The sequence below is a fragment of the Manis pentadactyla genome, chromosome 8 (genome assembly GCF_030020395.1).
Source record: "Manis pentadactyla isolate mManPen7 chromosome 8, mManPen7.hap1, whole genome shotgun sequence".
Classification (NCBI taxonomy): domain Eukaryota; kingdom Metazoa; phylum Chordata; class Mammalia; order Pholidota; family Manidae; genus Manis; species Manis pentadactyla.
In genome coordinates this window covers 49,317,079-49,343,729 of record NC_080026.1, presented here as the reverse complement: position 1 = coordinate 49,343,729, position 26,651 = coordinate 49,317,079, and the positions used below count along the sequence as shown (strand labels likewise).

At 42.8% G+C, this 26,651-nt stretch overlaps 1 protein-coding gene across 4 annotated transcripts in view; it reads left to right on the top strand.

The window, feature by feature from the left end:
• Nucleotides 1-26,651, top strand: part of SIPA1L2 (signal induced proliferation associated 1 like 2) — a 272,367-nt gene that overhangs the window by 151,819 nt on the left and 93,897 nt on the right. For all 4 annotated transcript variants that reach the window (XM_036919231.2, XM_036919229.2, XM_036919227.2 and 1 more), the window contains exons 3-5: nt 6,842-8,575; nt 24,249-24,382; nt 25,101-25,289. In XM_036919231.2, the coding sequence (XP_036775126.2) occupies nt 7,099-8,575; nt 24,249-24,382; nt 25,101-25,289 (1,800 nt within the window). In that variant the 5' untranslated portion in view covers nt 6,842-7,098. The remainder of the gene's footprint in view (nt 1-6,841; nt 8,576-24,248; nt 24,383-25,100; nt 25,290-26,651) is intronic.

The following is a 26,651-nucleotide window of genomic DNA, read 5'->3' as shown; positions in this document are numbered from 1 at the left end:
GTATCTTACCCCCTTCGTGAGGCACTGGGTTCTCTCAGCTGCGGATGTGGTCTGGATGTTGTCCTGTGTCCTCTGGTCTTTATTCTAGGTAGGGTTGTCTTTGTTATATTTTCATAGATATATGTTGTTTAGGGAGGAGATTTCTGCTGCTCTACTCATGCCACCATCTTCCCTCTCTGTCTTTTGGGACATTTTGTTTTCCTTTTTTAATTTATTAAGGTGGTGAGTACTTCATTATTACTTTATTTCTAGAAAGTGCGCAGTTCAGTAGTTTGGAACTTGGTGCTTGGTAGAGCATGGTTCTTCCTTCTGTGGCAGGACACTTACAAATTGAGTCAAATAACTGAAATGAGTTTTGCCTTAATGCCTATTGAGAATCCACATAGCTCTATACCTACCATTGGAAGTAATTCTTTAAAAAAAATTTTTTTTAAGGTATTATTGATATACACTCTTATGAAGGTTTCACATGAAAAAACAATGCTACATTTACCCATATTATCAAATCCCCACCTATATCCCAATACAGTCACTGTCCATCAGTGCAGCAAGATGCCACAGATTCACTATTTGCCTTCTCTGTCCTACACTGTTTTCCCCGTGATCCCCCACACCATGTGTACTAAACATAATACCCCTCAATCCCTTTCTCCCTCCTTCCCCACCTACCCTCCTACACCCCTCCCCTTTGGTAACCACTAGTCCCTTCTTGGAGTCTCTAGTTTGCTGCTATTTTGTTCCTTCAGTTTTACTTTGTTGTTATACTCCACAAATGAGGGAAATCATTTGGCATTTGTCTTTCTCCGCCTGGCTTATTTCACTGAGCATAATGTCCTCCAGCTCCATCCATGTGGTTGCAAATGTTAGAATCTGTTTCTTTCTTACTGCCGAATAGTATTCCATTGTGTATATATACCACATCTTCTTTATCCACTCATCTACTGATGGACACTTAGGTTGGTCCCATATCTTGGCTATTGTGAAAAGTGCTACGATAAACATAGGGGCGCATTTGTCTTTTTGAATCTGAGAAGTTGTATTTTTTGGGTAAATTCCAAGGAGTGGGATTCCAGGGTCAAATGGTATTTCTATTTTTAGTTTTTTGAGGAACCTCCATATTGCTTTCCACAATGGTTGAACTAGCTTACATTCCCACCAGCAGTGTAGGAGGGTTCCCCTTTCTCCACATCCTTGCCATCATTTGTTATTCTTAGTCTTTTTGATGCTGGCCATCCTTACTGGTGTGAGGTGATATCTCATTGTGGTTTTAATTGGCATTTTCCTGATGACTAGTGATAATGAGGGTCTTTTCATGTGTCTGTTGGCCATCTGAATTTCTTCTTTGGAGAACTGTCTCTTCATATCCTCTGTCCATTTTTTAATCGGGTTATTTGCTTTTTGGGTGTTGAGGTGTGTAAGTTCTTTATATATTTTGGATGTTAACCCCTTGTCAGATATGTCATTTACAAATATATTCTCCCATACCGTAGGATGCCTTTTTGTTCTGTCGATGGTGTCCTTTGCTGTACAGAAACTTCTTAGTTTGATATAGTCCCATGAGTTCATTTTTGTTTTTTTTTCCCTTGTTCAAGGAGATGCATTCAGGAAGAAGTTGCTCATGCTTATATTCAGGAGATGTTTGCCTATGTTGTCTTCTAAGAGTTTTATGGTTTCATGACTTACGTTCAGGTCTTTGATCCGTTTCAAGTTTAGTTTTGTGTATGGGGTTAAACAATAATCCAGTTTCATTCTCTTGCATGTAGCTGTCCAGTTTTGACAAGAACAGCTGTTGAACAGGCTGTCATTTCCCCATTGTATTTCCATTGCTCCTTTACCATATATTAATTGACCATATATGGTTGGGTCTGTATCAGGGCTCTCTAGTCTAGTACATTGGTCTATGGGTCTGTTCTTGTGCCAGTACCAAATTGTCTTGCTTACTGTGCCTTTGTAGTATAGCTTGAAGTTGGGGTGCATAATGCCCCCAGCTTTATTCTTCCTTCTCAGAATTGCTTTGGCTATTCAGAGTCTTTCGTGGTTCTCTAAGAGTTTTAGAATCATTGATTCTTTCTATTGTTTTATTCTTCTCCATTTTATTTCTGCTCTAATCTTTATTATGTCCCTCCTTCTACTGACTTTGAACCTCATTTGTTCTTCTTTTTCTAATTTCATTAATTGTGAGTTTAGACTGTTCATATGGAATTTTTCTTCTTTCCTGAGGTAGCCTGTATTGCAATATACTTTCCTCTTAGCACGCCCTTAGCTGCAGTGCACAGATTTTGCGGTGTTGAATTATTGTTGTCATTTGTCTCCATATATTGCTTCACCTCTGTTTTTCTTTGGTCATTGATCCATTGGTTCTTTAGGAGCATGTTATGAAGCCTCCATGTGTGTGGGATTTTTCATTTTCTTTGTGTAATTTATTTCTAGTTTCATACCTTTGTATTCTGAGTAGCTGGTTGGTACAATTTCAATCTTTTTGAATTTACCAAGGCTTTTTTTTGTGGCCTAGTGTATGATCTCTTCTTGAAAATGTTCCATGTGCACTTTAGAAGAATGTGTATTCTGCTGCTTTTGGGTGTAGAGTTGTGTGGATGTCTGTTAAGTTCATGTTTTCTAATGTGTTGTTCAGTGCCTCTGTCTCCTTACTTATTTTCTGTCTGGTTGATCTGTTCTTCAGAGTGAGTATAGTGTTGAAGTCTCCTAAAATGTATGCATTGCATTCTATTTCTCCTTTAAATTATTTTAGTATTTGTTTCACATATGTAGGTGCTCCTGTATTGGGTGCATAGATATTTATAATGGTTATATCCTCTTGTTGGACTGACCCCTTTATCATTATGTAATGTCCTTCTTTGTTTCTTGTGACTTTCTTTGTTTTGAAGTCTATTTTGTCTGATACAAGTACTGCAACTCCTGCTTTTTTTCTCCCTATTTTTTGCATGAAATATCTTTTCCATCCCTTCACTTTTAGTCTGTATGTCTTTGGGTTTAAAGTGAGTCTCTAATAGGCAGCATATAGATGGGTCTTTTTTTTTTATCCATTCAGTGGCTCTGTGTCTTGTGATTTGTGCATTCAGACCATTTACATTAAGGGTGATTATTGATAGTTATATACTTATTGCCGTTGCAGGCTTTAGATTCATGGTTACCAAAAGTTCAAGGTTAACTTTCTTACTATCTAAGAGTCTAATTTAACTCACTTAATATGCTATTACAAACACAATCTAAAGGTTCTTTTGTTTCTTCTCCTTTTTCTTCCTCCTCTATTCTTTATATATTAGGTATCATTTTCTGTATTCTTTGTTTATCCCTTGATTGACTTTGGGGATAGTTGATTTAATTTTACATTGCTTAGTAATTAGCTGTTCTACTTTCTGTACTATGGTTTTATTACCTCTGGTGACAAGTATTAAACCTTAGGAACACTTACATCTATTGCAGTCCCTCCGAAGTACAGTGTAGAGAGGGTTTATGGGAGATAAATTCTTTCAGCTTTTGCTCATCTGAAATTGTTTAATTCCTCCTTTAAATTTAAATGATAATCTTGCTGGATAAAGTATTCTTCATTCGGGGCCCTTCTGCTTCATTGCATTAAGTACATCATGCCACTCTCTTCTGGCCTGTAAGATTTCTGCTGAGTCTGATGATAGCCTTTCCTTTGTATGTGATCTTATTTCTCTCTCTGGCTACTTTTAATAGTCTGTCCTTATTCTTGATCTTTGTCATTTTAATCACTATATGTCTTGCTGTTGTCTTCCTTGGCTCCCTTGTGTGGGAGATCTGTGTGCCTCCATGGCCTGAGAGACTATCTCTTTCCCCAGATTTAGGAAGTTTTCAGCAACTACCTCCTCAAAGGCACTTTCTATCCCTTTTTCTCTCTCTTCTTTTCCTGGTACCCCTATAATGCGAATATTGTTCTGTTTGGATTGGTCACACAGTTCTCTCAATATTCTTTTATTCTTAGAGATCTTTTTTTCTCTCTGTACCTCAGCTTCGTTGTATTCCTCTTCTCTAGTTTCTATTTGATTTATCGTCTCCTCCACCGTATTAATCTGCTTTTAATACCCTCCATTGTGCTCTTCATTATTGGATCTCTGACTGTAATTCATTCCTGAGTTCTTGAATATTTTTCTGTGCCTCCATGAGCATGTTAATGATTTTTATTTTGAAATCCCTTTCACAAAGATTCATGAGGTCAATGTCATTTAAATTTTTCTCAGCAGTTGTATTCATAATTTTACTTTGAACCAGGTTTCTTTGGCATTTCATATTTGTATATGGCACCCTCTAGTGCCCAGAAGCTGTACTCTCTGGAGCTCCTAAGCCCCTGAAGCAATGTCTGGGGTTGCAGGGGAGTGGTATTGGTGCCTGAGGGGAGGAAAGAGCTGTTTCCTGCTTCTCCCCTGCTCTGTCTTTCTCCACTGCCTGAACTAGTGGGCCGAGCACACAGGTATAAGCCTCTGTGCTTTGCGTTTGTTGCTGCTGTAGACAGGTCTTCCCTCTGGCTGGCCTAACACCAGAGTAGGGTTTGCTGGTTTGCTAGCCAGGTATGGTTGGCCGGGAGAAAGATGCAGTAGGCTGCCTATCCTGCAGTGGGTCCTTTGAGCTGTGTAGTCAGCCAGGGAGCTGGAGCACCTGAAAACCACGAAAGCTCCCTACTTGCTGGGTAAAGTGCACCCAGACAATTTTCTCTACCTGTTTTTTCTCCTGAACAGTAAGCTGTGTGCAATCCTTCCCCTTTAGCAGCCCTCTTGCTGTTAGGAAGTCTCTCAGACTGCCCACCTTTCTTTTGTCCCAAAGCAGCCAGATATGGATCCCTGCTTTCCACAAGTGGCTGGAATCTCAGACTCTCCCAGAATTCTGCCTGTCTTAGCTTTCCAACCCCCTTATCACGAGAGTACTATGCAAGCACCATGGAATGTAGGTTTGTGCTCCCAGAGCAGATCTCTGGATTTAGGTATTCAGCTGTCCCAAGCCTCCATTCCCTGCCCGCTCTGTTTCTCTTCTTCCCTCCGGTGAACTGGGGTGAGGGAAGGGCTTGGGCCCCTCTGGGCCATGGCTTTGGTATGTTACCCTGTTCCGTGAGCTATCTTCTTTTCTCCAGGTGTATGCAGTTTGGCGCAATCCTCTTTCCTGTTGCTCCTGCAGGATTAATTGCATTAATTATATTTTCGTATTATATGCGGTTTTAGGAGGAAGCCTCTGTCTCACCTCTCATGCCACCATCTTTAATCCTCCTGGAAGTAATTCCTAACGCTCTCAAATTTTGTTGAATGTTCTATAAGCAGCAGAATTATCAATAGAATTTATAAATTATGTAGAATCTACTACAATTAATAAAATTACATTTCAGCAGAGAGATATGAGGCATGAAGTTGCTTTCTTTCATATCTCAGTTACCATTTTTTCAGTTTCCAGGAAAGGATTCAGTAATAGCCTAAATTGTATAGGAAATAACTGTAATTCAGAATCCTATTTGATTCTTTTTTACCACAGTAATTCTAAGTGAAATTGTTATTAAGATACAATACAGCCATCTCTTTCTGAGAACCATGGGCAGAAACTGTTCTGTTTTCTACATGGAAGTATCTCATTGCTCCTTCTCTCTTTGTTTTCCTAAAATACCATTATATTTCCTCAATTATGAAGTTGCCCTGGGAATAGACAGCATGTTTTCATGCCAAAACCAAATGTTTTTTATTTGAGTGAGGGGAAAGCAAGCTGCTGTCATAAGAAAATTCCTGCTATTCTGAGAGACTACCGCATGTTCATCTCAAATCCATGAAAAAACCCATTGTAAAGAGTTCTTACACTGTTAGGTCTTTGGAGTTTTAACATTTTCTAACTGACTTGCAGGAGATTTTTATGCTTTGGGTAAAGGCTGAGGGAAATCAACTATATTTATTATACCCTTATTACCATCATTATTTTCAGAAGGAGTAGAGCCATTCTTTCATTCTTATGCCAACAAGTAAGATTCCCAGCCTGCTGTGAGTTGGGAAAATATGTATTACCTGAAGAATACTTTTGTCTAATTGAAGACAGAGTAAGTAGAAAAAAACTACTTGTAATTAAAGAGAAGAGTTCATTAGGTCATTTCTGCCACCCATGAAGGTAAATTGTGGTGTTTTATGTCTCTGTGCTTTTATTTTACTATGCACATTTGTCAAGTTTCTGGTGCTATAAAGTACGAGAAAGTTGTACTCATTCAGATACCAAATTCTTGAAGACTCCTTCCTCTTTTAAGAGGAGTCTCTTTGAGTTCCTGTTTGATTGCTACTGGACATTACTTTATTTATCTTGAAAGAAAGTGTAATAATACTCAAAACAATTAAATGACCCTTGCATTATTCTTATAACTAATTGAAATGTTGCTTGATGACCTAATTTAAGCCAGGCTACATTAATAGGTAATGTCAACAAAGAGATGAAAGGCAAAGCTCCCGACTCAGAGGAGCTTGGAGTCAGCTAGTGAAGGAGCCTGATCAGTATACCAGTGATTACGAATCTAAGAAAAACTGCTACGATAGGTGTGGACGCAGGTGCCATGGGAAGAGGGAGCACTGTGCTTATCTGGGGGCTGAGGGTGGGGACCAACTAGAAAGGTTTCTTGGACAGGGTACTGCTTGAATCTGTGGTACAATTCTGGCCAGCCAGGTAGAGCAGAATGTTCCAAAGAGAAGGCGCAGTACCAACAACAGACAGGAAATTTTGTGACAGTTTTGAGGAGTTGGAGATGGCAGAAGTGGGAGGAAGGACAGACAAGAAACTACTTCTAGAATGCATTGAATTTGACCTGTAATATTTGCTAATGGCTATTTTCTGTCTTTTAATTCAGGTAGAGGAAATCATGGCCAGATGTCTTAAGAAATGCTCTTGAAAAGGACAGAAGTATACAAAATTATTTCAACAACTGAGGAGCTAGTTGGTTTTAAACCAGGCTGTGAAGATGTTGTTTGCTTTTGGTTAAAAAGAGAAATTACAACTATAGAAAAAGGCTTTATATCTGCATTTAATATTACATTGTAAATAACAATGTAATTAGATTTATGTCAGTCTTCCTGGTGAAACCTGGAGCTTCTTGCCTCAGTGGACATGAGTGACCCGAGGCAGGCACAGGAAGAGAAGCACAAGCTTGGCAGAGCATCTTCAAAGTTCACAGAACCTCCCAGAGCCATGCAGTCCGATGATTATTTTGCTCGAAAATTTAAAGCCATTAATGGCAACATGGGACCTGCCATGTCTTTAAAAGCCTCAAGTTCCAGTGACAGTGGTGGTCCAGCTAATGGTGCCCCAGCTGTGCCCAAGATGGGTGTGCGAGCAAGAGTGTCTGAATGGCCTCCTAAGAAGGACTGCCCCAAGGAGCTAGCCTGTAAGGCGCCATGGGAAAGCCGGCCACAGGCCAGTTACGGAAGTGTCGCATCCGTCACACACAATGGGCAAAATGACCAAAGTGATGGCCAGCAAGAGGAGCAGCTTGACCTCGACTTTGTGGAGGCGAAGTATACAGTTGGAGACATCTTTGTTCACTCTCCTCAAAGAGGACTGCACCCCATAAGACAGAGAAGCAATAGTGATGTCACCATCAGTGACATTGATGTCGAAGATGTTTTAGACCAAAATGCAGTGAACCCCAATACTGGGGCTGCCCTCCACCGAGAGTATGGGAGCACATCTTCCATTGACCGGCAAGGCTTGTCTGGTGAAAACTTCTTTGCTATGCTCAGAGGGTATCGAGTAGAGAATTATGACCACAAAGCTATGCCCCCATTTGGGTTCTCTGAGTTTCTCCCTTGCGATCCCACCATCTCTCCCAGCCTTCATGCCGCAGCACAGATTTCCAGAGGAGAATTTGTCCGCATCTCAGGATTAGACTACATGGACAGTGCTCTCCTCATGGGGAGAGGCAGGGATAAGCCTTTCAAACGGAGGGTAAAGTCAGAGTCAGTGGAAACATCCCTCTTCCGAAAGCTGCGAACTGTTAAAAGTGAACATGAAACTTTCAGGTTCACCTCTGACCTGGAGGACAGTCGTCTTGAGAGGGGTGTGCGCCCTTGGAATTGCCAACGATGTTTCGCACATTATGATGTCCAGAGTGTTCTGTTCAATATCAACGAAGCCATGGCTAGCAGGGCTAATGTGGGAAGAAGGAAAAACATGACCACCGGGGCTTCGGCTGCCTCCCAGACGCAGGTGCCACCAGGCCAGACAGGCAGCTGTGAGTCCCCTTTGGGCAGCAAGGAGGATCTCAACTCCAAGGAGAACCTGGATGCCGATGAGGGGGATGGGAAGAGCAATGACCTGGTGCTCAGTTGTCCTTACTTCAGAAATGAGACGGGTGGGGAGGGGGACCGGAGGATTGCCCTCTCCAGGGCCAACTCGTCCTCCTTCAGCCCTGGGGAAAGCTGCTCCTTCGAGTCATCTCTCAGCTCTCACTGCACCAATGCAGGCGTCTCCGTGTTGGAGGTGCCGAGGGAGAACCAGCCGATCCACAGGGAGAAGGTGAAGCGCTACATCATAGAGCACGTTGACCTGGGGGCCTACTATTACCGCAGGTTCTTCTATGGGAAAGGTAAGGAAGCGCCCTGGATGCACAGGCAGGCCTAGGCTGTTCCTTTAGTGCCACTGGGATGTCTGCTTTGTGCCAGAGCACTTTCATTGGGGTGTCCGAGGCCACAGTCCACCAGGCGTGTGCTTGTGCTCTCTCATGGACCCTCCATCAGTCCCAGACTAACCCCCTATTTGGAAATCCCCAATTCCCCACCGTTGCTGATGTGTAATCCCCAACGTGGAAGTGTCTTTTTCTCTTTGCCAATTTGTGAGAATCACAAATAGCAGACTTGATTTACATTTACCCCTTTTAAGTGTCCTCCCTGGTTAATAATCTCTTTCTTACTCCTCTGGATAAGCTCTTACACTGTTTCTAATGGATGATTCTGTGGGGTTTTTCCCTATAGTCTTCTCTGTACTTTTTTCCTACACCTTGTGCTTCATCTTCTCAATCTTCTCAGCTCCTACCACATTGTTGTATGTATTGGAAGTGTTAAATGAATCTTTGTTGAAAGATGTACATCTTAGCATGATGGATGATGTAGTTTTCTTGCACTTCTACAAATGGGCCTAAAGGTGATGATACAAATAATTATTTGGTGTGATTTTATAAGTCCTTTAATCGCATGTAAAATAAATGCACTTGCTTTTATTCATATCTTCAGGCTGGAAAGATGCGTTCCTCAGAAGTCATGTATTTGAATCCTCAGCTGTTAAATTGGTGCCCTCAATTATTCCAGGGACATGAGAATCTGCTCTGAGAGACCTACAGAGAAACAGGTGCCCCACACGTGTCAGTAACACAAGCCAGATGGAGACACTCAGCATGTCTCACTACCTTCTTACGCGTTGAGCTTCCCTCCTTTGGCCCTTCCTTAGAAGGCAGCATGCTTTTCAAGGGCTCCATTCTTCTGTTTCAGTTCTCTCTGCCAGCCCTCCTCCGTGCCCAGGTTGCCTGCCTTGGAGCATCTATGGAGGCGGAAGTGGACCCAGCCAGCCTCGGGCCTTCTCCTGTCTCAGTGGACAGGTCTGCTGCTAGTGTGGACCATTGCCAGCCAACTGTACTTTACATTTATTTACTGTTGGTTTCTATCTTCAGAATGCTGTGTGTACTCTTTGATTCTAGGTGTTTCTCTTTTGGGGTTGGAACTCAGACCTCAGGGGCTCATTCCATCCACTTTAAGGAGCTTTTTGCTTCATTTCCCTAGGGACTGCAGGCTTAAAACAATTTGTTTGCCAGGTAAATTGCACTTATTAAATTCATAATTTGTTTTTTTATCTATTTTTACATCAATGCAGATTTATCCAGTCATCCATAATCATATTATTAAATCACATAAATCAGTGGAAAGATTATAATGTTGGAGAAACAATATCAGGCACTTGCATGGTGATGGGCCATATAGTTTGAGTTCTCTCTGTTCGCATGCTGATGTCATAATGAGACTGACCTCTTTCTGTCAGCAGGTTTTGGTTCCCCAGTTGTGTCTCCCCCACATCTCAGTCCTGGCCTCCAGTGTGCATCAGTGTTGCCTCTGTGAGCTAGTGAACTCAGAGACTCCTGGACTTCCTTTTTGGTGTGTGCTGTGAAATGACTCATGACCCTTATGCCAATGCTCTTCCAGGGGTACCACATTAGAAAGCACTGCTCAAGGAGAACCTCCAGGTGGGAGTTAGTTTTTTTAAGAAAGGGAGACCATGGAGAAATAGGCTCCCTAATTGAGATATTCTTTCTAATTGATAAAGCTAGCAATAAAAGTCTTTTAGAATTATTATGCCCTGAAATCCTCAGGTAATGAGTCATTCTGGCTAGCTGAGTTTGGTAAATTGGTTGTGATTCACCCTTTAAAATATCAGAACATAAAAATTCTCTATGTGTATGCATATGTGTACATGTGTATTTATGCAAAATACTTAGTGCCAGCATTTCATTCATACTCTAGTTCATGTCATAGTGTATATTGAATGGAAAGCTGATGTTTTCTGCAACCAGGTCACCACCATTAATGTCTTTACAATCTGTTCCATGAGATGATTTTAGGTTACTAGATTCTGTTTAGTTCCCTTGACCACTTTGTACAGTTCTTCCCTTGAAATTCCTTCTGATTTGGAAGAGTTGTCTTCTACTTTTTCTGATTTGCTACTTGGGATTTTGCAAGGCATTGGAAATGATACCATCAGACTTATTAGATTGAATGTGAAATAAAAAATAACTCCATAAAAGAACCTGAGGGAAGACATGTGGATGGATGGTGTGTGGATACAGACATAGGCTTGGCAGGTCAGGGCCGTTGGGCTCACTCGCTGGTTCTAGGCTCTGCTCTGGCTCTGTGAATGAGGCGGAGACAGCAGCCAAGATCCAGCAATGGTCAGGTGGGCCAGGCCTGGAACCGAGGCCTCAGCCCCCTCACCCCTGGCTTCAGCTACAGAGCCTTTTGTTTGCAAACACTCCACAAGCTGCAGGAACACTGTCATGTTTGAACAGCCAGCCTGGAGCAGACTGGCTGGCTGGGAAGGGGTGCTTTTGCAGTCAGCTTTTCTCGGCCTTCACTCAGGTTTTCTCCTGGAAGCAAACTTTCAGGGAGCTTTGGATACTTTGCAGAGTGCCTTTTACTTTTCTCTAGTCTTCACTGTTCTGTGTGAAACTTCATTTTCAAAAGAATGAGATGGCTGCCAATTGCTGGGAAAGGCTTAAAGTACAGAGCTTCAGTAACGTGGTTTACTTTTTATTGGGTAGTTAATGTGAAGTGGCTGCCCTTTTTGCCAAGGTGTCTTCCCACAACACGGAGTCACTGAAGGGCTTTTGAATAACTTTGCGTAAGGCTTTGTGCAGGGGAGTGGATTGTCCAGGCAAATCCATCTGCAGCCTTCAGTGAAACAGCTTCAACCACAGCGAGGGCCCTGCAGAGTCCCTTACCTTCGCTGCCAATGACCATAAAGAAAAACCAGGGCTGCTGGCCATGCCCTGTTCCTCCCAGGAGCCTCCTAGTGATATGACGGTTTCCCTCTCTGCTCCAAGCCTTCCACTTGTGAAACAGGCCCTGAGGAAGCGCCCTTAGATAGGGGTGCAGGTTTGTTCAGACACCCTTTACTGTCCACTGTGGCACAACGGCATGCTTTGCCGTCTGTACCTCCTTGGCACTTGGGGTCACTATGGGCTGCCAGCCAGCCAAGGGCCGTCCCCAGTACAGCCAGAGCAGGAACCAAGTGGGACAGGGCAGAGCCTCTGTGGGTTCCTGCAGGGGGAGGCAGTCTTGTACTTTTTAGGAAATTGTGCACTTACGGTCACTCAGGAGTTCTAAAACTGTCCATGCCTTACAGATGAGAATAGCTCTGGAAGATGAACAAGTCATTTTTGGGTAAAGAGAGGTTAAGTTAGAGAGCAGGATGAAGCTGGGCCTCCCTGGGGAGCCCGGAGTGAAGTGAAAAGTGGCTGAGTCTTGTCGGACCTCTGGGAGCATCATTTCGAGACATCCACACTGCCTGTGCAGGGGCCTGTGTCCAGTGTGGGGGAGGAAGAAAAGACCAAGACTGACTATAGACCATTTATTAGTTCAGAATTTTTAGATGATGTGTAAGTATCCTTATAAAAAAAAAAAAAAGAAGGAAAGGTAGAGAAGCAGAAGAAAGAGAAAGAAAATTACTGTGTAATCACCATGACAGTTTTTTCTTTATCCTGGGAGGCTTTTTCTGATGCAAATAAATTTATGTAAATGGGGCCTTCTGTCACTGTTACTGTGGAACTTGCTTTGGAAAATCATCCTTCTCTGTCATTCTGTGTAGAGCTGTGTCAGCATTTTAAGAGCTGCCATCAATTATCATTATCTGCCTTGGGGACATGGGGACATGCCAGGTATTTAGCAACCATGATCCGGGCAGAAGAGTTCACAACTGTATTTGCTTTATTTCAGACAAAAACCGCTCGACTTGGTAGAAGCTTGGTGACAAGGGGACATATATTTCTTACCTTCCCAGAGGCAGTGCACCTAATAAGACGGCTCATGTCAAGTATATTAATGACTGTTTATTTTAATAAACATATCTTTACATGAAAAGTAAATTGTTTTAAGTAAAGTTTAATACCATGAAATGTGAAAAATTATAAAAATTTAAGTCAACAGCTTCCTCCCTCCTCCACTGGAGCGTAGGCAGTGCTTAGTGCCTCTGTTCCAAAGGATGGAGTGTGGCAAGGTGGGGGCAGGTGGCCCCAGGGTGGGAGTCTGGCAGACACTGCCCCAGGTGATCAGCATCAGCCATGTAAGTCAGGTGGGTGGTTTATACTCTCGGGATCTCTGTGGTCTCCTCTCCAAACCAGTTACTTCAGTCTAATGAAGAAAAAGCATTAGACAGACGCAGTTGAGGGACAGTCTGCAAAACTCCCAGCCATCAGTCCTCAGTACTGCCGAGGTTATCAAAAACAGGACAAGTCTGAGAAACTACCACCACCAGAAGATTCTAGAATGTAATGTGGGGTCCTGGATGGGCCCCCATCCCCCTGGAAGAAGAGAACAAGGATACTAGATAAAAAGTAAGGAAATCCGAATAAAGTGTGGACTTGAGTTGATAGTAGTTATCAATACTGTTTCATCAATTAAACAAATGTACAAAAGATGTGAACAGCCAGGAAACTGTATAAAGGGTGCAAGAAAATTCTTTGCAGCTTTTCTATATTTCAAAAACAATTTAAAAATGGTTCACTTAAAATTGTTTTGAAACATCAAGTCATAAATCCTCAAGATACATTTAAAATGAGAATCTTTAAAATAGGAAGGAAGAAAAAAGAATTTAGAGATCCTAAAAGTAGCACACCCACAGGGTTATCTTACTTCTCTAAACTATAATAGGATTTCTTTGAGCAGCTGACTGCATTGTGTATTTCAAATAGAGTCAAGTTGACAAACAGTTTCCCACAGCCCTTCCTGTACAAGTCTTTGGTATGCCAGGGGTATTTTTCTCAAACCTACCATCAGGAGCAGTGGAATTGTTAAAGCTTTAGGATTTACTCTTTCTTCTCTCTTTATTGAAATGCACGCAGACATGGTCTTTGCACATCCCCTGAAATCTACAGGGTAAGACAAGGCTGTGCTGTGCTGCTTGGGGTGTCTTGGTTCTCTGGCTTCCAGATCTCTGCTGAACTTTCTGAAGAGGACCTGCATGCCCAGCTTATGTTTTCATGGTGTTTTCTATAGCAGGTGACAGAAAATAAATATGTATCTTATAGAAATCCTTTGTAAAGGAGCAGAATTGGTTTTATGGGGCAGATTTTGTAGGGTGTATGAAAAGATAGTCTGACCACTTCTCTCCCCTCTGCCTGGTGCTTTAGGGGTTCTGGAGCTTATGGGTCAATAATGCACTTGTGATTCTCTTTTCTGTTTCTTATGTAAAAGAATATGCCAGAGAGAATTTCTTTGATTTTGCCATCCCATCTTAGCTTCACAAGACTTACGGGGTGTGGGCAGCTTGGAATTTTTTTTGCAAAGATTGCAATTTAGCTGCTTCTGAGTGGACTGGGTCTCCAGTGAAAGCCATATCCACCCCACAATGTAGGGAGCACAACCAGCCTTTCTGACATCCATTTCTGCCCAGGATGCCAGCCCTGAAACTTTGAAGCCCTGAGTCTGTGCCCCGCCCCGAGCTGTAACCGTTTGTACTACCTGAGAATGAATTCCTCCAGGAGTTCTTTCAGGGCCTCTTTTCTGTAAAAATCTTCAAGTTCACTATTTTTATACCTATTCTCCCCCTACTCTCATCTTTTTTTCTCCAGTGGTTACCTTTGTCCTTAGTATTTAATTGAAGAGTAATATTTGTACCTGCACTTGCTAAATGAACTAAAAGAAAGAAACAATCCTTTAGAATGTGCGATAGCCCTCACGTCACTCTCAGTACCAGCTCACTGCTTTCTGGCTGCGGCTGGGGAACCGTGTTCCAGCAGGAAGGCAGAAGTGTTGTCACTCTGGCTGTGGATGGAGGCCCATGACCGGGGAAGGGGCACGAGGTATCATGGCTTAGGTAAGAACGCAGACGGTGCCGAGTCAGTCCCTGGGTTCACATCCCAGCTCAGTTTTGGGCAAGTCCTTGAACTTTGTGCTTCAGTTAATCATGGGTAAAATGGGATCATGATGAATGTGTCTCCTGCAAAGGGCCAGAGCAGAGCCTTTCACATAGGATGCATCCTCCTCTTCCTCCCATGTGGCTCTTAAATGAATGTCTTCTTTACTCTCTAAAAAGAAACTATTGTCCACAGCATGGGCACAGCTTTTAAAGGGCTTTGCTATATTTTAATGTTTAAAAGGTGGACAGAGAAAAAAGCAGAGAGAACTATACGGCTGGGTGGGCCCCGGGGAACGGTGTCTGGTGGAGTCTACCACCCTATTCCAAACGCATTCACTTAAGTCTCACTAATGTGACAGTTGTGGGTGGAAATTTGCCTTTACATGGCCAGTGAGCCCCACTGCTGAGTGATGCATGACTTCTTTTTTTTCCTTCTGGTTTTATACAGTCACTGGAGAAAATTAATAGGGAGTTGGACACTATTAAATTCGTACGGGTAAACTGAGCCCCTCTTAACAATAGTACTATTTTCAGATACACATTCCTCCCCAGCAGACAGAATCGACTCTGTTCTTAACCTCTCTGCCAGGCCAGAATCGCGTCCACAAACAGAGCTCCCATTGAGGCCGGGGGGCTCTTTGCAGGAGGAATTGCCCAGCTGCACATGAGATTCACATCGTGGGTCAGCTCCATGTTGGCTCTGTGTGGCCAGCGGTGGGAAGCACTTGGCTGTCTTGCATGTTTGCTGTCACTGGGCAGTCACGGTCTCCAGGTGTGCAGCATTTTAGGACCTTGTAGAGGACCATATGCTACTTTATCCTAGTGACTCTTTTTCCTCAAAAGTCTTTAGCCAGTTGTGGAGGAAGGGGGATCATTGCTTTATTATTCATACTCTGATACTTCTGTGCATTTGGGCCAATGGGGTAGTGAGCCATGGAAACATCCTTGCATTTTGCTACTGGCACAGTAAGTTGGAAGTCAAAGTCTTTGGAACATATGACCTCAAGAGAACCTAGAGGCTAAGTCAAACCTACCTGCCTTGTATTTGTTCAGATCCAAAATGTATTTCACTCTTGGTCAGACTTAAATAAAATAAAGACAGGAGAATTGCGCCCCTTAGTAATGGCCCCACTGTTCAGCTTCTACACAGTGAATCATTTCTTGCTCTCCTAGTGCTTGCTTGTAGTAAATAATACTGAAATTCATGTGTTAGGAAAGAAACTGCCTTCTTGCTACAGCCTTTCACTTTTTATTCAAGGTTTTCTTTAAGTCTTGTCTTCCAAGATACCATCCTTATGTTCAGGACAGATTTGTGGTCTCATCTTGAAGTTGTGTTCATTTTATGGTACGTTTATTTTTATTATTTAACCCTTTACATGAGTTTCATCACCCTTGAGCTGCTTTACATGGGAGAGCTCTTGAGGCCCACCACCTAAGTGATCCTGTCACACCAGATTGTGAACCTGAGCAAGTCATTCAGTTTCTCAGCTTCAGTATTATTGTCTGTAAAATGGCGATAACTTCTTCATAGGGAGGAGGAGGAAAAGAGTTATTTTATCTAAGGTATGTTTAATATTGTTAGTTTCACTGTAATGCTTCAGGGTATTCAAGCTTAGCTAATACTTCTGTTAAATTTTGGTCTGAGGATCCTTCATATAGCAAAAATACATCCTTTTCCCCATCATGGTAAATTCACTAATTTAATTATGAAACATTAGCAGGGAGTTTGAAATTTCTTGAGGTTATCTCATGACTTAATAGCTATTATCTGTAAAACAGGTCCTGGTGTTTTATTTATTCATTCATTTACTTACTTACTGTCCCTTCTCCAGTTTTTCTCTGTAAGTCCTATAGAACCGTGAAGGGGGGAGGTGACTTAAAATGCAGACACATGGTTGTTTGGAGGGAAAGGTAAAATAAGATACAATATAGGTAGGAATTTAGACAGCAACCACCTGCTAACTAACCTAGGGTAGATGTAACCCAGATGGGCAGTTCACCATTGAAAGAACAAAGTGTCGTTAAGCTGCGTTTTGTGGGAAAATAGAAACTTCTGCTGTGTATATCACCCAAGTGAAAGGCAGGTTGTGGGGCCCAGATGCACAGTGGCTGGCGGCTTCGGTGGACTTGGTGGTGATGCTGTGGCCTGTGTGGTGCTGATAGCCATGGGCAGTCCCAGAAGGCAGAGCTGTGGGCCTGACCTTGGAAGCCCTGCGGAGTTGTGGTGATGTGATGTTCTACTGTGGTGATGCGACTAATCTACTAAGTCTCCTCCCAAGATGCAGCAGTCCCTAGAAGTGGCTTTTGTGCTAGGATCCTATATAGTCCTTTTATTTATTTATTGTTTAACTATTCCAAGTTAGGATTGTTTTGTTTTGTTTTTCTTTACTGAAAACTTAATTTTTCTTTACTTGTTAAGTGAAGTTTTTTTATCTTGCCCTGTTGCAGTTGCATGATATATGGGTTTTCATTCAGCTTTTCCAGTCTTTTCACAGCTTCCATTCTGCCAACTAAAGATTCTGTTTGTTTCACCCTTGAACCAACTTTATGGAAATCAGGAAAGACAGGCGCTGGTGGGTGAGAGGGTCTTGGGAAGGCCCGTGAGATGTAGATGAACAAGTTGAGCTGTCCTGTTGGGAACCCAGAGGGGTCATTTGAAAGTTAAGTTAGCTTCCTCTTGGAGGCTTTGAGGGGACACCTTCCCTCTTCTTGTCTTCATAGTTTGTGGAATGCCCTTTATAAAAGCTGGACAGCAGGTATATAGCAGAAAGTTGTGATTTCTTTAGAAACACATCCAGGTTAACTGCTGTATCCTTGGGGAAACCGAAAGTATGCATCTTTTAGAAAACAGCTACGAGGCCTCAGACTCAGCAAGTCCAAAGGTATAATGCTACTTGTAAGTAACAGAATATCATCCTTCTGCTTGCATCCAAAAAGTGTGTGTCTGTGTGAGGTGGAGAGAGAAAAACTGAAAATGAGTGTGGGGTAAGTGTTCAGGAGGTAGTCATAAAGAATAAAAACATATACTAATTTGCCTCCCATCACTGGTAAGAAGGTTAATACAATTTTTGCACCCCCTCAAATATTTTAAAATTAATAGTTCCTCATAGAAATTATTCAGTGAAATATATGCCACTGCTTTCTTCAAAAGGCTATCCTGAATGGAGTGTAACTCTCTAGGTGATTATAGATCAGTATTTTGAAATTAAAAATATGAACATCTTCAGTCTGACTTGTGGACAGTGCAGAACTCTTGAGCTCAAATCAGAATGCCACATAAAGCTGTTTGTTTTATGTTCACTCCTTTTTGGTTTTTTATTTATTTTTTTGTCAGTAACATGCATCCCTTCAACTGTAATGCCTCCTTTGGATTAATGACCGTAAATGTATATTATACATATTATTTTGGGTGGGGATGCTGAGATTAAGAAAAGTTATGTAATTAACCCAAGGTTAAACAGATGATAAGCAGCAAAGTCCAGATTCAGAAACCAATAATCAGACTTATTAGAATGATGGGTATTTAAGAGTGAATGAATTTGGGACTGCTAGTTAAATGTGGCAAATTGAAGACACCTGTTTTCTGTCCCCTTTCCAAGACACTACTTAAAATGATAGCAGAAGAATAAGCAAAGGGCATAAATCACAAAGGGCAAGAGAGCCAGGGAGGAGCAATGGAAGGCAGGATATGTCAAAGCAGATAGAAGAGCAGGATGAGCTTTGCAGTTTGGAGCCACCCCCACCCCCAACTCTGGGGCAGCGTATAGGGAGACAGGCCATTGAGAAGCTAGACAGTCCATGCCACAGAACCAGGTGCCTCTGAGGGAGGCCTGGTGGGGGTGAAACAGGACAGGTAAATATTTTTAGAAGGCTGCTTCTTTCCCTGCCCCTGACAGTCAGTTTCCTCCTTGTCCCACCCAGGTGGAAAATTGAATGTTTATTCTGGTGAAGTTAAACAACAGCACAGTTAAGTGCAGGACTGGCTTTTGATCTAATGATGGGTTTGAGTGAAAGTCAACACAGTGAGCTGTCCCGCCCTGTCCCCTAATTTGGGCTAAATAACCACCAGACAGGAGAACAGAAGAATTCCCTAGGGACCTGGACCAGCTCAAGAAAAAAGGCCTTCCTATACCAACAGCAGGTTTCCCTCAGTAAAATGGTTGAGTTTCTGCCTGATCAATTTAACATGAAGTAGACTTTAAAGCCAGATAGGTCATTATAAAAACAGATATTTCATAGTGATAAAATGTTCAATTCCCTGAATTGGTAACATCAAAAAACATAGCTTCAAAATATGTAGAGCAAAACCTGATAAAACTAAAAAGAGAAATTAGTCAAGTCTGCAATGTTAATCATCTGTATATTAGAAACTCAGCAAATATAAATGAAAAATTTTAAACAGATATGTTTACGTTGTCATAAAACATCAAGGACCTAGGACTAAATCTAAAGAAAGATATGAATGACTACAACAGAAAGCTATAGAAAGGACTCACCATGGGGAATTAAAATCCTAAATAAATGGAGGGACCTGTCTTGGCCATGGGTTAGAATACTCAGTATGTAAGAGAATTTGAAGAATTGTTGTGGGAACAGAATTGAGAGTGAGGAAAGATGGAGCCATGCTATTTTGTTTTGTTTTTTTATTAAGCCAAGAAGAAGAGTTAAAGCTATGTGCATATATTTCTATGTAAATAGGGTAGATGGACCCTCTGACACTTGTCTTGACTGCATATGTGGCATTTTCGTTCTGGATTCTTAATTCTGTACCATGTATTTGTGGTGTTTTCATGGATCCCCATGCTTATTCCTATCACAGAACTTAGAGTGTATATTGCTGTATGTTTCTTATATTACCACTCCCACAGGACTGACACATTTGGAAGCAGGCACTGTGTCTCATTTGATATTGTATCCCCATATTTATCAATTTCATACACACGGCTAAGACATTACCCCATGTTCAGTATTTGAATGAATGAATTATGTGCAGTAGACTGAAAACTGGCCCCCAAAGATACCTAGGTCCTAATTCCCAGAACCTGTTGTGTTCCCATGTATATAAACATGTATGTGGCAAAAGGGGCTTTGTAAATGTGATTAAGTTAAGGATTTTGAGATGAGATTATGCCAGATTATCTTGGTTGGAATCTAAATGCCATCCTAAGTGCCCACATGAGAGGGAGACAGGGAGACGTGGCAGAAGAATGTGGTGAAGGAAGTGGTAGGGCTGAGTTTGAAGATCAGAGGAACAAGCCCTGAGAACCATGGCATTCAAGGGCTGTAGCTGTAGAAGCTGAAAACAGACTCATCCCTGGAGCCTCCCCAGGAAGCGCAGCCCTGCTACCTGACTGTGTCCCACTGCAGCTGCCTTTGGGCATCTAACCTCCAAAGCTGTGAGGCAATAAAGGGACATTGTTTTAAGCCCCCATGTTTGTGTGATTGGTTACAGCAGCAATAGGAGACTGATACAATATATGAGTTCTAATAGGTGAGTTCTGTTTTGTAAATATTTGGAGAAAACATACAGTCCTCTCACTGAGGACAGTGCCTGCCACATTCCTGGGCCTCAAGACCTTCCCACCATTGTGTCCACTCTCCAGCCTGCACAAGGCTGCTGCCTTGTCTTTATGTTGAGACTCCTGGATGAATGTTAAATCAAATAAGACATTACTTTTGAGCAACACCAAGGGAGCCTAATTAAGCACTTGCTACTTATTAGGCACTGTGACACTGGGTCTTGAGGATATAAACATGGAAGGACTTGGCCTCATCTGGAGTGAGGCAGGTTATCTCCAGCAGAAGTGATGTTTGGGTTGAGTCTTGAATGATAAGTGGGAATGTCAGTGAAGAAAAGCCAAAGGCATGCCTGGCAGTGGTAGGTACATGGGAGGTGGGAGATTCAGGACAGGAGCCCAGGTCATTGGGGATGTGCCATTGTGAACTTAAAGGAGAGGAGGGATGGGTGAATGGGAGGACAGGCAGTGAGGTAGACATTCCAGCTGGTAGGCATTAAGGCAGGGGCAGACTCAGGACAGCCGTGGGCTGAAGAGCGAGCCCTAGCAGCTCCTGCAGTCTTTGGAGAGGCTGTAGGGAGACCCAGGAGGAAGGACTAGAGAGGCCTCACTTGGAAAGGTGGCACCACTGAAGCCTAAAATGGGAGGAGGTCCCACCCACATGTGGGGATCTGAGCAGAGCATTGGGATGGAGGAGGGTGTGAGGTGGGCTGGGGACTGAACCATCTCTGGGAAAACCGGAAGAGAGGTGTAGTGATCATGAGGAACAAGTGTCCTCACTGACGGGCAGAGAGGCTAATGTTCTCTGCGTCAGTGAGGTGGGCACTGCCCATATCTGTGCCGGAGACCCATCCACATGCCAGGATCCCCACTGCTTCCTCCCACTGACCTGCTTTTCCCTAGCCAATTTTTAAAAATGAAGATATATTACATATACAGCAAAATGCACCCTTTTAAAGTGGAATTTTAAGAGTTTTGATAAATGAATGTGCTGTGTAACCTCTATAAACATCAAGATTCAAGATCACCCCTTTACCCCGGAAAACTCACCTGTGCCTGTAGTCAGTGCTGCCCCCACCCCAGTCCCTGGCTGCACTGACCTGTCCTCTGTTCCTGCAGCACCTGCTGAGCATGAGGGCAGCACACACACTGAGAGTTTGGTTGTCGGGTATTAGAATCTAAGGGTTTGATTCACTTAACCTGGGCTCTGAGTTTTACCGTAACAAAGGGTTTTATTTATTCACTCTTTTTTCTCCCTAAAATAATTTGAAACTTTTTACCAAATGCCTAATAGAGAATTGATTTGAGCATTTTGCATGTGTGGATAAGATGAGAGTTCCTGTGGCGAGGATTCTCACCTGGCCCTGGTTGGCTAGCTCACTGCACAGCTGTGGGCAGTACATTGCTGTTGACTCTGTATAAAGAGCTTTGTCCAGTACTCTGGGCATGACACGGTGGCAGGGCTGCAAGGCTGCAGGAGAGCAGAGCAGAGGCTGGAGTGGTGGCAGCACCGAGGACAGAGGACGGCTGTGTGGGGTGACTGTGCAGAGGGGCCCAGAGGATGTCTGTGTGGGACGGCTGTGTGGGCAAAGAGGCCCAGAGGATGACTGTGCAGACAGAGGGCCCTGAGGATGGCTGTGTGGACAGAGGGGCCCAGAGGCAGAGATCGGCTTGCTGCTTGCAGACTTGCTCTGAGTCAAATAGATTTTAGTGACTGACCTGCCACCTGGAAATAAAATTGGGTATAACCCTTTCATCCCAAGAACATCTTGCTGTCAATTTCTTTGGTCACATTGAATCCATAGTGAACTTGCCCGGGGCTGAAACCCATTGACAAGACAGCGTGTAACTTCTTGAAGTGGGTCCTAAGAAGAAGCTTTTCCCTCCTGCCCAGCTGGCTCTGCTTTAGAGCATTTTCTGAATTTCTCCGAATGCATCTGGTTTGTGATAAATAACTCATTGAGATGAAAAAGTTCTTGTCAGGAGAGTTACTAACTGCAGCTAAGATAATTCTAACTTGATTGAGTTTTAAGTTTAAGGATGTATTTTCCACAGGATCTACCATAAATACATGGGTCTAATAATCACTAAAGCCATCTTAAAGAAATAATAAAATGATAATGTATCTCGTGGTCTGAAGGAGACAATTAACTTTTAGTGTCTGTTTTCACTGAATATTTTTAAACTGTCTATTAAGCCACAGATAACTGCTTCTGGGTCAGCTCTCCTCAGTCCCACATACCTGTTTCTCAAGAGTTCTTCATGTTTGTATCAGTTAACCTGTCATGAATACATAACTTACCCAAGGGATGAGTTACCCATGAAAAACAAAGAAAGGCTTGTTTCCTATTGTGTAAGTCCAGGACTGTACTAAATCAGTGATTCACCTTTCAGCTTGTAAAATAGTTGACTTAACTGCTTGTAACCCTGACTGGCTGTAGTGGGAGATGCCAGTATTCATCTTGTTTGTTTGTAAGAAGTAAAGAAGTCAGTTGCCTGCCTTTTCAGGGTCTAGCCAGTGTTCATTAGTTCATTTTGGATTCAGTGAGACCGAGGAATGACAATGGAACATTCTTGGGGGTGAAAGGGTTTGTTACCTGGCTTGTTCTCCCAGCGATAGGTCGAGCCACTGGAATTACGTCTGCATCCAACATTCTGCAAGGCTGTAATACTCCTCCGTCTCTGCCTCCACCCAGAGCACTGGGTAGAACGCTTTATATAGAGACTCAGTCAATCATACCTAATTGCCTATGGGTGTGGGAGAAGTAGTCTTGCAGCAGGACAGTTACATCAAGGAGTTTAGGTTCAGGTGAGGATCCTGGCCATTGGAACCTTCACTCTATCCACAACAACACTTAAAAAGTTTGGCTACAGTGAAGCATTTTCATTTCTCTTGGTAGAGCTGACTCACAAGAAACCTTGTCCCACAGGCCAGGAGGGGTTTCCCACAAAGTAGTGGGTTTTCTGTCATTGACAGCCTTCAGACTAGAATGTTAGCTCCATAAATGGTAATTATTTCAGATTGTGACTCCACTCACTGCAAAATTATGTGCCTGGCACATAATTGTTGAATGTGGAGAAAATGGAAGTTCCTATGGCCAGGATCCTCACCTGACCCTAAACTACTTAATGATGTAATTGGCCTACTGCTAGGCTAATGCTTCCATACTCCTAAGCAATAAGCTATTATTGACTGAGTCACTATATAAAAAGCTTGGCCCAGGGCTCTGGGCAAAGGCAGAGATGGAGGTGGATTACGGACCTGCAGACTGCTGGATGCAGAAGTGAACCTAGTGCTAGACCTATTGCCAGAAAAACAAAGCCAGGTATAAACCCTTTTACCACAAGAACGTTCTATTGTCATTTCTGGGTCTCAGCGAATCTGTAGTGAACTTGCCTGGGGATGAAACCCTCAGGCAAGACAGTACAAATAAGAGACTAGTGACCATTTCTTAAGAAGAAAGTTCTCAAGGATCCCAGTGCTGGAGGGACAGGAAAGCCTGCCAGCTCCATTCCTATTGGGAGATAATAAGAATTTAGATCCCTCTGGGACCAGTGATTTTATATGAAAGAAATGATTCACAGGTAACATTAAGCTACAGGATTAATAGATATAATTTGACCTCAGCAACTTAAAGACTTTTTATATATTTCTGTCACTAACTTTTGCTTTAGGCTGCTAGATGCTTTAGTGATAGGACTGGTTGCTATGGTTAATCTGGCTAGTCTGAGTACCCTCATTCAATCCAAGAAGATGACCTTCCTAGCTGGAGGAAAACTGGTTAGCAATGGTTCTTCAAGTAGATAAATTCCTCTTTGCACAGTTTCTGAGAATGGCAACACCCCCTTTCTAATGGTGCTAAAATCATCACTGAGGGGCAGGCAGGGTAGAGGAAGGCTCTTGCTACCCATGAGTAGTGAGAAGCAGAATGAGGGGAGGAAGTAATAGAACCTGAGATGTAAAAGCAAATCTGACTTGGGAACAAAATGTTTTGATCAAACACATTTGGGAGTATCATGTACCCAGAGGCATGTGTTATTTCTTCAGAGATTTGACACGCAAACTGAAAGACACCCATCCTGTTCTCTGTTCCTTTCTTTTGATGCTACCACCCTCTTCCACTACAGAGCACCAGAACTACTTTGGAATAGATGAAAACCTTGGCCCTGTGGCAGTCAGCATCCGGAGGGAGAAGGTAGAAGATGCCAAGGAGAGAGAAGGGTCCCAGTTCAACTACCGGGTGGCTTTCAGGACGAGTGAGGTGAGTGAGGTAAATGGGCTACCGTCCGGGGCTGACACCTTTTGTGTTTCTGCTTTAGGTTGTTTCAGGTAATATACTGCATTTATTTTTTTAATGTTATCACTAAAGATTATTGAAAGAGCTTGCAGTATTTTATTCCAAATAAAAAATTTGAAAACCTATCATGGATGTTAAGTGGCAGTGATTTTAGTACCACCTTATGTCATGGAAAGGTCACATCTTCTTAGCCTAGATCCCCTGCGCACGGGTGCAGCTGGATGCCCCCAGGTGGCTCTAAGGATTCTTGGCAATGGGAAGTGAAGAAGAAGACCAGAAAGGAGTGGAAGGAAAGATGGCATGGGGAAACAGTGACCACGAAAGAGGGGAGGGAGAGGTGGCAGGACTGTCTCCCCTTTGCCCTCCAAATCCTCCTGTGGGCTCTGAGGACTGTAGGGAATGTCTTGGTTTCCCACAGCTGCTCTGCCTGCCTTCACCTCATTTTGCAGGCTCCCAGCTAAGCCTTTTGCCCTGCCTGGCTCAGCCCTGATCCCTGTGTACCTTTGTTCTTTAAAGGCTATTTGAGTGTGATGTTGCTTCTTCTAATTGTGAACTGTGTAGTTTCTTTAGCCCCACCCAGAAAAGAGACTTCCCTCTTCCTCTTTAAACCAACCAAAAAATGATGCTACACAGAGGTAACCGGGCATGAATATTAACTGAAGTCTTCCATTTTGTCCCCTAGCTCACCACACTGAGAGGAGCAATTTTAGAGGATGCTGTGCCCTCTACTGCTAGGCATGGCACTGCGCGAGGACTACCTCTCAAAGAAGTTCTGGAATATGTCATCCCAGAGCTGAGCATTCAGTGCCTGAGACAAGCTTCGAACTCACCCAGGGTCTCGGAGCAGTTGCTCAAGCTTGATGAACAAGGGGTGTGTATAGTGTGTGAGACTGTATGTGTGTGTGTGTGAGTTTGCATCTGTGTTTACAGATGTTTTGGGGTTTTTCCCATCGATCTTTTCTTAAGATCATTTATTTTTGATGCCTTGAATCATTTTCTGTCTAGTTTTTCCCAACTAAGCCTTTACACTAGTTAAGAAACATTGTGCCTTCATAGTGTAATACATCTCCTGATGAGCTGTTTCTTATATGGTTTCACCAAGGTTTTGGTATGCCCCAGCCAACAAGACCACATCTGAGTTATGATTAGTAGAGACTGGTGGCATTTTTTCTCAGAGTTTAAGAGACTCACTTTTGGCCTGTCCCTGAACTAGCATTTATTTGTGTCTGCTGTGTTCAAGCCCTGTGCTAACAAATGAGAGGGAGAGCATGCATTAGGAAGATTGAAGCTGACTGAGACCTAGTCTCTGGCTCATAGGTATGGTGAGCCAAGAGCACAAAGGCCTTGGCAAGGCAGAATATGGTGCTAGATATTGGTAAAGTATGAACAGAGTGAGTGCTTTGGCAGGAAAGGAAGTAACACTGACAGGGCAAATCTCAGGAGGTTGCATTGTAATGGGGCCTAGACGTAGGTAGAAGTCCACGAGAGAGAGATGAGTAGTTGGCTGTTTTAGTAACTATGACTAGTTCCTTTGTAAGAAAAGGGCAGTTGGCAAAAGGGAGGTTGGCAGTTTAAAAACAACATCGAAGTATGTTGAGGCTAGAACATACAAGACCTTGAATACTAGGCTTAGGAGTTTGCACTTGATTCAGGAGACCATAGCAATTGAAGGTTTACCAGTAGGATGTGGCATGATCAGCGCTGTATTTTAGGAAGATTGTTCTGGCAGAAGGGATTTGGGCAGGCTGGTGAAAATAGAAATTGATGGTGGCCTGGGCTTGGTTGTGTGATTACTGAGATTGCCCAGGAGAGAATTAATGATGGGAGGGCCAGGATGCTGGCCCAGAAGATAGAAAGAGATCTTTTAAGTCTCACGTGCAAGGTACCTTGTTGTGAAAGCAGAGAGGTAGATGCCCAAGTGTATCCTGCTTATTTTAAACGAGTGGATTTATTTCTACAGTATGCATCCTTTAAGAAAAAAAAAAAAAGACATTAGTAAAGTATATATCCAGAATTTCCCAAGGAAAATACTTTTGCATGTTTTAGAGGGAATATAAAGTATTTCTTGGTTGGCCCGGTAATGCTCACTATAGTATATTGGTGGAATATCTGGTACTCAGATGGCTAGAATTCTAAAAGTGATGAAATTGTCATCAGTCTGTCTAACATATTAATACTGCATTATTAGCCAGGGAAAGCAGACACTGTAACATTCAGAATGAGTAACCCTGAG